Consider the following 14,232-nt stretch of genomic DNA (forward strand, 5'->3'; position numbering starts at 1 on the left):
TCATTACATATATTTTCCAAAAAAGAGAAAAGAAACATCTTTGAAAAACTAGGGTGGCTAAGTCTCTTATGCCAAACATCAATGCTTTTAACATTACAAAATGACTTGAGTGGAAGAGTAAAAAAATCCATAAAATAAAGATCGCCTCTCCTATGGCCTTGCCCAATCAGCATCCCTGACTGGAGATCCTGCACAGTGTAATCTTTAGGTAAGAAAGAAACTTTGCAACCATGATCGAAAATTTGAGAGACGAAAAATAATTTTAAATTTATTTTTGAAACCACCCTTATTTTTTGAACAAGAAAATATTGAGAATGCTTTAAATCAAGTGTTCCAATACTTTCAATTTGTAAAGAAGTCCCATCGGCCGTTGAAACATAAGATGAGGAAAGGTTGGAGTAGACTTTAGAAAGAATATTTTTATGTGAAGTCATGTGAAAAGAAGCACCGAAATCAAGAATCCACATACCTGGAGGAGATGATGACGTTGCGATGGTGGCACCCGAAGTTGAAGATGACTTGAGAAGAAGTTGGAGTGCCTCCGAAATTTGATTAAAAATATCTTTAATATCTCCTCCATTTATATCTTCTTTCTTTGGTACAACTTTACCAACGGAAGCTACTTTACCCTTAAGCTTAGAACATACTGGTCTAATATGTCATGTTTCATTACAATGATGACAAATAACACCCTTCCTATAACTACTATTATAGTTGGATCTATTATAGTTATTAGTTTTTGCAAAGTGAGGAGGTTTATAGGTTTTTACATTTGATCCCGACCTAGTAACGGCCAAAATATCATCATTCTTATGGGTTATGACAAGACGAGTTTCTTCTTGACATACTTCGACAAGAGCATCTTCAATAGGCATAACCTTGCTCCTATGAATAAGAAATGCCCTTGCTCAAATTTCGGTCTTAGACCATGAAGGAATTGAAAAAAATATTTTTTTCCAACTTGCTCTCTTCTCATTTCAATGTCTTCGGGAGCCACCTATTTAGGCTTAAGAAGAGTTAATTTGTCCCAAAGAGAGGACAAAGAACTAAAATAATCATGGACACTCATGTCCCCTTGTTTAGTGGATCTAATTTTATCTTAAAAGGAAGAACCAAGCTTCATTGGCTCTTCTAAACTTAGAAATGTTGGCACAAATTTTTATGTCAACATTGTTCATAAACCACGCCAAAATCTTGGTGTAGTTACTTCCACAGTCTTCTACCTTTACTTGATGATCATGAATAGCTTTAAGGCGGTCTTCCCCATCAAGAGCTTTTTCAACACCTTCTTCGATTTTGGTGAGCTTCAATGATGGTTCAAGAGAGGTCCCCATCACGAAGCCCCAAAGTTTTTTCCCTCTAAAGTGGTTCTCCATAACCGACGCCCACATCAAATAATTTGAATCATTGAGCTTGAAGGAGAGCTCCACCCTTGATTCGTGCTCCATGTTCAAGAAGAAGATAGAGAGAAAGTACCTTGGACACGGTCCTTAAGTGGCACAAAAGAAACCTTCCAAGATCAAAAGAACCCAACCTGGCTTTGATACCATGTAATGAAATAAGCGAAAATACAAATAACAAGTGAAAAACACTTGTAGTTCCAACAATAGACAAGAACCAAGAAGAATACACAAGCACTTTAAGTGCAAACACATAAACCCACAAAGGGAAAATGCCAAAAGGCAAAAAAGAGTGAAAATATTATTGAGAGAGGGAGAGAACAACTTACAAATGAGAGGGGGAACACCCCCTTTATATACACAACAAATGAGAGAGAGGGAGACATTGGGGCTCCCACAATGTAGTCGTTGGGGAGCCCCAACGGCCATATTTATGACCGTAGGGGAGCTCCAGCGAGTCCATATGTGGGGACCCCAATGGTTCCCAAAAAGGAGAAAAAAGAAAGTAAAAAAATAAAAATAAAACCTAAAATAAGTTGTTTTAATAAACAACTTATATTTACATGTGAAAAGACCAAAATACCCCTATCGGGTATTGTGGAATAAACAATATATATATATATATATATATATATATATATATATATATATATATATATATATATATATATATATATATATATATATATTTAACACAAAGTTCATTGGCATCAATTTTTATGGTAATGCTCTAAAAAGAAGAAAAGAAAGATGAGTGTTATCTCAAAGAGAAGGATTTTGGATGATTGCAAGCTTGTGCTAGGAGATAACATTGGTTCCTAGATAGCTGCTACTAGATGCTAAACAACATCACAAACAGGAATTCTACTCATACAATAGATTCATTAGAGAAGATCATCAAAACTAAGCAAATACACATATGCAAGCTTCATGTACAAAAGGGTCAGAATCTGAGATCTAACCAAACCAGTTGCAGATTAGTATGTCCAATACAATACTATCCCACCAACATTCATTGAAGTTAGGCAACATATGTCGAAATGTAAGCTGCAATAAAAACATGATGTCGTTGGAGTATGATTCAAGTTTAATATAAAACAAAAAACTTGCCAAGTTATAAAGTGCCAATTTTAATGATTTTAAAAAGAAATTACCTCCATCATTTCAAAGCCAATTGATAGAACCCATAAAAGAGGCTGATTGCGGATCATTATCGCCTTGCCCCACCATCCAAATATATGGGCAAGCACGAACTCATCAAACAATGTTTCCTAGAATGAACTAATAGCCAAAATCAGTGGATGCAAAATGAAAGACTAGATTTTCGCAGTATAATCAAATCATTATCAAAAGAAAACAAGGAAGAAACAAAGAGATAACTAAAGCCAGAAAAAAAATGGACAAGATGGTCAATGAAGACACCATACATAAACATTTTTAAACCTGCTTGTTGGATTATCTGATATGTAAACACGACAGTCAGCACCATATGAGCGCTCAGGAAGTTCTGAAAAAATTAATAGGAAAATTTTAGTTCATAGCAAGAGTAAGAAATATCAAGAGAAGATGAAATATCATAAAAGTACTTTACCAACACCAAGATCAGGATGGAGAAATTTCATAAATTGCCGAGCATCATCCCGTTTCTGAAAAGGCAAATACTTTCAGAGAAAATATGCAAGGCGCTAAGAGACTACAATAGTGAAGACTGATTATTTAAGAAACAATAGATGTTTGGTATTGGAAAATTCAAACTTCATATATCGACCATGGCAACCAATATATTTTCCAACAAGAGACATCACAAAAGTAGTTAAAGTAATTGCATCATACTCAATGAACTAACCCTTACACACAAAAATTCGAGATTCGTCCATCTCTGTGGTGTACAATTCAAATTTTGTTAAAATAATAAATGCAATTAAAAATTAAATATAAAAAGGTCAAATTATTGTTAGTCCTAAAATCTTTTCACAGCTCATGTATATGCATGTTAGCTGAATTTGCAGGTATGCATGTCTATTATACAACCAGATCACACAACTATACTCTTAGTAAACCAAGATATGCATTCACTTGTGAAGATAATAAATGTCCATTTTAAGGCTAGGGAAACATCATCAAATGTCGAGAGTGTAATTGATACATTTGTGGATGATTTTATGAACGACCTTAAGCTATTTTAATAGCCATAAACCACTGAATAATTCATATATTTATTCTGAATTTATACAAATCTTGGATTTTAGAGCCCCATATTAGTGGATGCAAGCAAAGGGAAAATGATTTTGACTTGAATGAAAGAGAAGTTATTTTGGGATTTTGCAGACAATAGGCACTGTAAACAATAGAGATATGAATGATGGAGAGTGTAAGGAGCAAGGACCCACAAGGTGATAGGATAGGTGGTAAATACTGAGATTTTATTTTAAATATGATTAAAAAGTATGCTTGGCAAGCAAGCTTTTTTAAGCAGGCAGAGAAGACTTTTGGACCTTAGCAAAAGAGTTGGCCCAAGATATATCTGGTTATCACTGGCGGGAGGATCAAATGGATCAGTCTTGCTTGTCATATGGCTTTTCATATTGGGATAGAAAGAACATCTTTCAAGATAGGACCAAATGTCACACGTCGATAATTTTCCATAAATTGAAAAAAAAGTCATATAGAGATTATGTGTTAACAGTTCTACATGTCTATATCAAGGGTCAGTAAGAAGAGAAGTCTAAATAGAGTGAAATTGACATTCAAACTAAATTTATCTTCAGGGATCAAGTGGCACACTTTTTTAAATAAGCCATCAATGATGTGATAGGAAAGCCAAAGGTAAGAATCATTTACATAGGCAAGCATTATGAAAGGACGTTCAAGAATCAATGATAAGATTATATCTTCCAAAGAATGACGAAAACCATAATGATAGTTCTTAGAAGAAATAGGCATGCAATAAAGGAAAGCCTACACGGGCCATAACCATGGCTAAACATAAAACTTGGGAAATGACCATTGGACACTGAGAAAGACATAAACCATATCTACAAGCTAGACGACATGAAGTAACAGATGACTGTGATAAGACAATCTATGAAGAACAGAATTCATGCACTAGGTTGAACACCAAAGGTGGCAAAAATATACCTACATGGTAGACAAGACGAGTTAAAAAAAGCTAGGAACTTTGAGCATCAAAGACAATAATAAGAATTTCTCCAACCATTGATAAAGAATTTATGAACCATACTAGAAGTTTTGGGAGACAGTAGTGGAGTAATAGATAAGAAATGGGAACCAATTAAAATTTATGCCAGGAGTATGATATCTTCTACAACTCATAGACCATAGGCCCCTCCTCTACAATTGTTGCCAGTTTCATTGTAATTAGTGTTAAGATATATATGTTAAAATACATGTATTCCTACATATGTATATATATATATATATATATATATATATGTATGTATATATATATGTATGTATATATATATATATGTATGTATAATACCCAATAGGGGTATTTTTGTCTTTTTACATAGTTATTTTAGAAACAACTATTTATTTTTAGGATAGTTTATTTTATTTTTATTTTGTATTTTCTTTTTTATTTTTGCCCTTTTATTCAGTATAAAAGGGGCCCCACATAGAGACGTTTGGGCCCCCAAACGACTCTATGGGGAGCCCCCAATGGTGCTCCCCTTTTTCTCTTTTTCATCATGTATAAATAGGGGCTTCCCCCTCTTGTATTTTTAAGGCTTTAGAGCTCCTCTCTAATAAAGCTCATATTCTTTTAAGGCTTGGTGTATTGTCCCATAGTGGACTTCTCTCTTATTCTCTCTCTTGTATTTGTCCATTGTAGGACATTGTGAATGCTTTAAGCATTCTTTATATTTTCGCATACTTCATTACATGGTATCAAAGTCATACGGTTCTTGAAAGTTGAAAGCTCTTCATTCTTCTTCTCATACTTTGTTGGTGCAATGAAATCCAAAATCGACCTATCCTTCAATGGCAAGAATTACATGATGTGGGCATCCACAATGGAGAATAATTTCAAAGGAAAGAAACTTTGGGGTTATGTAATGGGTTTTATTCCGGAATCCCAATTAAAGCTCATCAAAATCGAAGGAGATCAAGAAAAAGCTCTTGAGGGAGATGCTCGCCTTAAAGCTCTCCCTCAAAGCAATTAAAGAACATCAAAGAAAGGTGGAGGATTGAGAAAGCACTCACGAAAAAATCCTAGCGTGGTTTATAAATAACGTTGAACTCAAGGTATGCGCAAATATAGCTAAGTTCCATCGAGCCAATGAGGCTTGGTTCTTTATGAAGGGTATGTATACCCAAAAAGACCTTGCAAGAGGTTAATTCTTGCAAGAAAATGCAAGAACTACTAAGCATGGGGATTTGAGCATTCAAGATTACTATAGTGCTCTAAATCCACTATGGGATGAATTGGCTCTCTTAGAGCCTAAGTGGGTGACTACGGAGAATGTTGAACTTATACAAAAACAAATACAACAAGAAAGATTGTTTCAATTTTTATTTGGGCTTCGTCTCGAATTTGAACAAGATCCTCACTCCTTCATAGATCCACTCTTCCTCTTTTGGAAGATGCCATTGCCGAAATCACTCAAGAAGAAACACGGCTTGGCATGAGTAAAGTATAGATGAAGTATTTGTCGTATCTAAACCGAACAACAATATCAAAACATACAAACCACCACATTTTGGAAAACAAGAAAACTATAATAGAGGTAGAAAGATGATCATGCGTCATCATTGCTATGAGCCAGGTCATATTAAACCCGCTTGCCCAAAATTAAATGAAGCTTTCAAGCCTAAAGTGGCTTCTGTCGAAGAATCCATCACCAAAAAGGAAGATGAAGGCAAGTGTTGAGACTAAGATGTTTTTAGTAAATAAGTTTTTCTAAACTAGAGGTTATTTGAATCTTATTCTTTAATGAGGGACCTGGGTGTAATTTTGTTTCTTGGACTATCTCTATTTAATATAGAGATTAGCCCTAATTGAATTAAGAAGTTCTATTATTCTTCAGCCGTCTCTCTCTCTCTCTCTCTATATATATATATATATATATATATATCTATCTATCTACCTAGTTGCTGCGCATCTCACCTTACCTTCAACATGGTATCAGAGCCATCGACCTTGGGAGCGTGATCTCGTGCCCTGCGCCAAGTTCAAGTGATTACAGAAAAAGCTGTCTTATCATCGTGAACCAGTGATCTGAAACAGATTAGATGGTGATCGTTGTCAACATCTACAACTTGTGAAAGTCGAGGTAGTTGTGCGTGGAAGGAGCAAGCAATACGATCGATTCAAACTGCAGTCTGGATCGGGTTCTTCATATGGTGATCCAACTGTGTTGGATGTGATTTCAAAGTGAGTCAATGGGGTTAGAGTGGATGTTGAATAAGTCTCCAATTTCTATCAGAGGCATATTCGTGGTGGATGTGCAGTCGAGGCATGCATCTCTATCGTAGTTGTGATATGCATCTCTATAGTGGTGGATGTATAGTCGTAGTAGACAGCCTATTGTACTCGTGATATTCAGCCTGTCGTGGTCGTGGATGATGTTGGTCGTGTGTGTTGGTGCTGTGACTGTATTGCGTTGAGGCTGTTGCTGATAAAAAAAAAAAACAGTTGTGAAATTGATTTTTTTTTGTTGTCATGATATATATGGCTGGGAGCAGATGTCGTGAGAAAAAAAAAATTATTTTGTTTCTGCTCATGTTATCGCTGGTTGTGCTCAGATTCTATTTAGCAAGCAGTTGGGTGCTCTGTAGTGATCTTTTTGATTCAGCAGGCTTGAAAGAAGTCTCTGCATGCTCATAGTATTGTTGGTCGTGCATCTAGGTGCTGTGTCGTGATCCTTTTGACTCTGTTGATGTTTGAAACCAAGGAATCAGCAGGTGTGATTTCCTGCTGTGTTGAAAAATATTCTGTTTGTGGGAACCTTGTCTTTTGAAGTGGGATTCTGTGTTGGGTGTTGCTACTGGTTGTCGTAGTGGCGGATGTGTGATGGTAACACATTCTAAGTCGTGTTGAATGTATGATCTTGATTTACAACCTATAATCATCCTTGGTTGAGGTGGAAGGTTTTGGTCAAGTTTCTTTGAAATTATATTTGAAGTTTGGATCTGAACAGTCGAAGGTCGTGTTTCTCAGATTTCATTGGTGAAGTCAAAACTTGATAGAGTCGGGCTTGTTGTTGATTGTCGGTATGCGCGTGTGGTTGCTCCTGCATTTTGTGAATCAAGCCCATTAGTTTATATTATGGCTCAAGTGGTTAAATCAGATGCAGATTCCTCCAATGATTATGTAACTCTTAGCAGGGCTGAATATGACGAGCTCCTTGCTTTACGATCATCCAATTCGAAGTCTTCTGTTGCGGTGGTTGTGTGCTCGGCAGGTGATGGCCTATCTGCTCAAGGTGGTAGGTGGGTCATTGATTCTGGAGCCTCTGGTCACTTGTGCAGAAACTCAAGCAATTTTTTGAGTTTAAAACCTGTGACAGGTCAAAAAGGGGTACGTCTTGCTGATGGTAGCTCTTCCCCAATTGTAGGGCAGGGAAACATGTCTATTACCCCTACTCTTCAATTGTCGCATGTTCTTCATGCTCCTTCGTTTCCACAAAATTTATTATCCGTCAGTCGAATGACAAAAGAGTTGAATTGTAGAGTGATTTTTGATCCTATGGGATGCACCTTTCAGGACTTGCTGACGGGGAGAAGGATTGGTGGTGGCTATGAGGAAGGTGGTCTGTATTACCTACACCAACAAGAGGTTTCGGCCTATTCTGCTGTTACATCATCCTCAAGTCCTCTATTATGGCATCATCGTTTGGGTCACCTTCCAGTGACAAAACTTCGTCGTGTCATTCCTCATATACCTCCCTCAGTTTCTTTTCAGTGTGAAACATGTCAATTGGGAAAACATTGTCGAAGCTCTTTTCCCTCCAGTCAGAGTCCATCAAGTCAAGGATTGTTTGATCTTCTTCATGTAGATGTGTGGGGTCCGAGTAGGATTCCGAATAGGTCTCAATGTCGTTATTATCTAGTTATTGTTGATGACTTCTCTAGACTATCGTGGGTGTTCCTGTTAAAAGATCGGTCTCAAGGTCCTGTCATTCTTAAATCTTTAATTGCAGAGATAAAAACTCAATTTGACATATGTGTTAAAATTGTTCGCACTAATAATGCTCGAGTTCAAATCCAAAGACTTACTTCAATTCTACTCTGTTAATGGGATTCAACCTCAATTTACATGTCCCCATACCTCCCAGCAAAATGGGGTGGCTGAGAGGAAACATAGACAAATCCTTAATGTTGCTCGGTGCCTTATGATTAAATCCAATATGCCTGCTACATACTGGGGCGATGCGGTTTTGACAACCGGGTTTCTTATAAATCGCATGTCGTCAAGTTCTGTAGAAGACCAGATCCCAATTCAAATTCTCCATCCAGAGGTTCCTCTCTTTCCTATCCCCCTTAAAGTTTTTGGATGTGTGTGTTTTGTGCATAAGCTGGGTCCTGATCGAGATAAACTTGCTGCGCAGTCTATTAAATGTGTTTTCCTTGGGTATCCTAAGAACCAAAAAGGATATCGTTGCTATGACCCTATATCTCATAAAGAGTATGTCAGTGCGGACGTTACCTTCTTTGAGTCTATTCCTTATTTTTCGAGTACTACTCCAAGGTTACAAGATAGTCAGAGTGATGTTTTTCCTATGCCAATTCCCCCTTTTCCTTTAGAGTCGTTCATTCCAAAGCCTGTGGCTCCATCCTCTGGGGAGTCTCGATACAGAAACCCTCCTATAGTGTATACTCACAGGTTACCACCTACCTCCATGCCCCCATTATCTCTTTCTCCTGAAGCAAGTATCTCTGAGCATACTGAAGTTTCTGCTATTAATGAGGATCTTCCTATTGCTCTGCGAAAAGGGAAAAGACAGTACACCCTTCATCCCATTTCTCAATTTGTTTCTGAAGTTAATCTTGGGGCTTCTATGAAGAATTTTATCTCGGCTTTGTCTGCCTCCTCTATTCCGCTTCATCACAGTCAGGCTCTATTCGACCCCAAATGGATGCAGGCTATGAAGGATGAGATGGATGCCCTATGTTTTAGGGGCACTTGGGATTTGGTGGAACCTCCAACTGATGCAGATATTGTGGGCTGGAAATGGGTATATACCATTAAATACAACTCGGATGGGTCAATTGAACGGTACAAAGCCCGGTTGGTTGCAAAAGGGTATACTTAGACTTATGGTGTTGACTTTTTTGAAACTTTCTCCCCAGTTGCTCGTCTTGGCACTATTCGTCTTGTTCTTTCTGTTGTTGTGCACCATGGATGACCCTTGTTTTAGTTGGATGTCAAGAATGCCTTTTTGTATGAGGATTTGCATGAAACTGTCTACATGCAACAACCCCCAAGCTTCGAGGTTCAGGGGGAGTGTAAGAAGGTGTGCAAGTTGAAGAAGGCTATTTATGGCCTGAAGCAGAGTCCAAGGGCATGGTTTCACAAATTATTTGAGGTAATGTCGAGTTTTGGCTTTGTCAGGTCAGTTTCAGATCACTCCTTGTTCATCAAGAAAACCAGTGCTGGAATTGTTGTTATGGTGGTATATGTCGATGACATCATATTAACTGGGAGCAGTGCCCAAGATATTTCTGCCACAAAAGATCATCTTCAGAAACACTTTGTTACTAAAGATCTTGGTCACCTTCGATATTTTCTGGGTATCGAAGTTGCAAGAAACAAAGAGGGCTTAGTGTTGTCTCAAAGAAAGTATGTGTTGGACTTATTAAAAGAGACTGGAATGCTAGGAGCCAAGCCAGCTAATATTCCAATGGATCCCAAAACTCACATGTTCGATGAAAAGTCTGAGTATGTGGACAGTGCCAGCTTTAGATCCTTGGTGGGTAAGTTGCTATATGTGACTGTTACTAGACCTGGCATTTTATTAGTTGTGAGTAAAATCAGTCAGTTCATGGACAAACCTACAAAAGTTCACTGGGATGCAGCTATGATGGTTATTCGGTACTTAAAGGCATCTCCTGGTAAAGGTCTGTTGTTTAAACGAAATCCATCTTTGGAGGTTGTTGCTTACACTGACGCAGATTATGCAGGATCTGTTGAAGATAGAAAGTCAACATCTGGATTTTGTGTGTTTGTGGGAGGAAATCTTGTTACCTGGAGGAGTAAGAAACAAACTGTTGTAGCCAGGTCGAGTGTTGAATCTGAATACCGAGCAATGGCCCAGATTGCAGCTGAGATTATGTGGGTAAAATCAGTATTGACCAAGCTTCAGGAGAAAGTATCCCTACCTATGTTGATGATGTGTGACAATAGAGTTGCTACATATATTGCCAACAATCCAGTGTTTCATGAAAGGACTAAACATATTGAAGTTGACTGTCACTATGTTCGCGACTTGGTTCAGGCTGGGTATATCTGCACCGATCATGTATCTTCCGAAGATCAAGTAGCTGATGTTTTTACCAAAGCCCTGGCGAGACCAAATTTCTCAAAGTGTTGTGACAAGCTGAGCATGATTGATATCTATGCTCCAGCTTGAGGGGGAGTGTTGAGACTAAGATGTTTTTAGTAAATAAGTTTTTCTAAACTAGAGGTTATTTGAATCTTATTCTTTAATGAGGGACCTGGGTGTAATTTTGTTTCTTGGACTATCTCTATTTAATATAGAGATTAGCCCTAATTGAATTAAGAAGTTCTATTATTCTCCAGTCGTCTCTCTCTCTCTCTCTCTCTCTCTCTCTCTCTATCTATCTATCTATCTATCTACCTAGTTGTTGCACATCTCACCTTACCTTCAACAGCAAGAACGAGAATCTTAAAGAAACTCTTGGTCAGATATCAGTGGCTCTTCATCAATTGGTCAAATCTACCTCATCTACATCGGGTGCCGCCGTTGCCTCTACATCACCACCTGGAACGTATTTTTGGATTCTAGATTCTGGAGCATCTTTTCATATGACTACTCATAAAAATGCTTTAACCGATGTATGCACCAATTCAAAAATATCTTGTGTTTTTACGGCCGATGGAACTTTTTTAAAAATAAAAGGCATAAGAACATTAGATTCCAATAAATTTCAAAACTTTTTTGTTCTAAAAGAGTGGTTCCAAAATTAAACCTAAACCTTTTTTCAGTTTCCCAAATTGCCGACCATGGATGTGAAATATCTTTCTCATCTAAGGGTTGCTTTGTGCAGGATCTCTAGTTCGGGAAGCAGATTGGGCATGTAACGCCCCAAAATCCAAGACTCGTAACTTTTTATGAAAAGTTTGAAAGCTTTGTAATCATTCGTTTATCAGAGCTTTTAAACAGGAATTCAACTTTAATTAGTATTTGAAATAGCAAGTCAATGGACCTTGGGCACATTACAACACAAGTTTTCTTTTGCAACTGATTTGAAACTTCATACATTTAATAAACCAAATAGATTCTAAAAGGTACTTTATAATAATTTAAGAATTGTATAAAGGAGTTTTCAAGAAAGCCTTTACGCAAATTTACCAAACTGTCCTCGGGAGTGAAACGTCAGAGAAAAAGTCTCATCTTAATTTCATCACGCCATCGTGTCATCGCAGTCTGTACATACCCAATCATCACCTGTACCCATAAAATGGGTCAGTTTCACGAAAAACTGGTAGGTGCACAAGTGAGACAATATAGAACAGAATTAAGTACTTACAGTTAATTCTATCATGCTTAGCAGTTTAAACAAGTGAAAAACTATAATCAGCGTAAGAGAAATGCTAAAACTAGCATTTAATAATTAATCAGTGCAAGAGAAAAGCTACAACTAGCATTAGCAGTTTAATCACCACAGAGAAATGCTACAACTAGCATTAAAAGTTGATCGACGCAAGAGAAATGCTACAACTGGCATTTAATCGTTAATCAGCGTAAGCAAAATGCTACAACCATCATTAACAATTAATTAGCACAAGCAAAATGCTATAATTAGCATTAACAGTTAATCAACGCATGGTGCACAACCAACAAGTAATGTGAACCGTATAACTTTTGTTTCGATATTAGCTGGCCTTGCGGGTACGCGCAAGGCACGAATCGTAGAAACAACTGAGACTAGTTTGGGGGTCTATTATGCCATGTATTTTCAATACCCCGACTAGCTAGCTGAGTCTGCTCCTAAGGAGACAATCGGTGATCGAGGAAAAAAATCTCCAAAGGCATCCGTAGATAACGGATGCATCCTACTTCTGCAAAAGTCTATGGAATCTACCACCTAGGATAATTTTTGGTAGTCATGTCCCCTAACTCTGATGACTGGGGATGCCGAGTCATTTGCCCGAGGGGTGGTTGTTAACAACCTGTCCATCAGAGTTTTGTATCATTTCATCCTCTCTCTTGATGAAGTCAATGGGTCGAATGGGTATATCAGGTGTTACTTAACTGAAAACCCATTCTATATGCTCTGGTCTTTCGACTCATTCGAGCATCTTGCTTGTGAAGGCAAAACATTACCATTATATAATTTCAATCACCAGCCATTGCACGTTCGAGGTAAACATAGACCTCTCATCCCACTCATCGCAGTATAAACATATCGTGCATGTCTAAAAGCACGACTTTGATGAAAGAGGTATTGGTTTCTCAGAAGAAACCTCAACTCGATGCAATAAATATTTAGTTTGACTTGACATGCTCAAGTCCGTTCAACCACTTGAACAACAATGTGCACTTTGCACGGTACGAGATCGCCACAGATCTCTTATCCAATTTATCGCAATATCAGCATGCTACACATGTCTTGCGATACTGTTTAAGATACAGGTTTCTCAATAGAAACTCCGCCCAAACTCATACACATGCCCTTAAACGGAGTTATCCGAGTTGTGTCAAAAATGCAATCAGTGGTAGCAAAAAGCACTACTCCCAAATACGTCGATTTGGGAGACTAGATGCTATTTCTCAAAAAGGGATCTACTTTACTTTGCAAAACTGTATATTTGGAAAGCTGGACTCGCGAATAGAAATCCCTTTATTAAGAATTTTAGCGCTCATGCGCAAACCCGCATCTTTTGCAGAAGAACATAATTAGAATATGTTGAAGCACACATCTTATTTTGAACATGATTTATCTTCCAAACCGTGAGTGCAGCAGTGTGCAACTCGAACGAGGCGAGATCACCATGGATCTTTTATTCGTTTATCACAGTATTCGTATGTTGGGCATACCTTGCGATACTGGTCTCGATAAATGGGGATAAGGGTTTTTTCAAAAGAACCACCCCCAAAACACAAGTCTGTGCCCCTCATCGGGGTCATCCGAGTTATATCGGATAAACGAAACTGAAGTTGTAAAGCATATCTCCCAAATACTTTGATTCGAGAGACTGGGTTGCAATCTTGCAACAATGACTTTCAAAACCTGCTTAACAAGGCCATGCATTTGGAAACACGGATTCGCTTTAGGAATTCCTTTTTGAAACACAAATGCATAAGTGCGACTTGTGTTGTTTTTAAACAAACGAGCGAAATAGGTTATGCTGCAGACTATACTTAAGCAAGTGCAGGTGCTAGTCAGCAGGGAAAAATGAGGCCGTGCACAATGCAGTGCGACAGCAGGATACAAGAAATCCTTAAAGTGCGAAGACGTGCATTGAGCGCAAGAGTGCGTAACCTTGGCCAAATAGACGTATCAGGAATTGACAACGTAAGCAAGGTGCGAGATACGAAACCAAACCTCGACTTAAATAACTGCGTAAAGCAATGCACGAGGTACAAAACTGTACCTAAGCTAAACAAATGTGTAAGCAGGTAAA

General features: G+C 37.9%; 1 protein-coding gene across 1 annotated transcript in view; it reads right to left on the reverse strand.

Moving 5' to 3' along the window:
* LOC149832089 (L-serine--phosphatidylethanolamine / L-serine--phosphatidylcholine phosphatidyltransferase-like) overlaps window positions 1–14,232 on the reverse strand; it is a 110,980-nt gene that overhangs the window by 22,758 nt on the left and 73,990 nt on the right. Inside the window, exons 6-9 of the mRNA XM_090014320.1 lie at window positions 2,992–3,046; window positions 2,828–2,907; window positions 2,555–2,671; window positions 2,363–2,447 (exon numbers count right to left, since the gene is read on the reverse strand). Coding sequence (XP_089870446.1) covers window positions 2,363–2,447; window positions 2,555–2,671; window positions 2,828–2,907; window positions 2,992–3,046 — 337 coding nt within the window. The remainder of the gene's footprint in view (window positions 1–2,362; window positions 2,448–2,554; window positions 2,672–2,827; window positions 2,908–2,991; window positions 3,047–14,232) is intronic.

The sequence above is a fragment of the Nuphar pumila genome, chromosome 7, assembly GCF_984573655.1.
Source record: "Nuphar pumila chromosome 7, dmNupPumi1.hap1.1, whole genome shotgun sequence".
NCBI classification, from domain to species: Eukaryota; Viridiplantae; Streptophyta; class Magnoliopsida; order Nymphaeales; family Nymphaeaceae; genus Nuphar; species Nuphar pumila.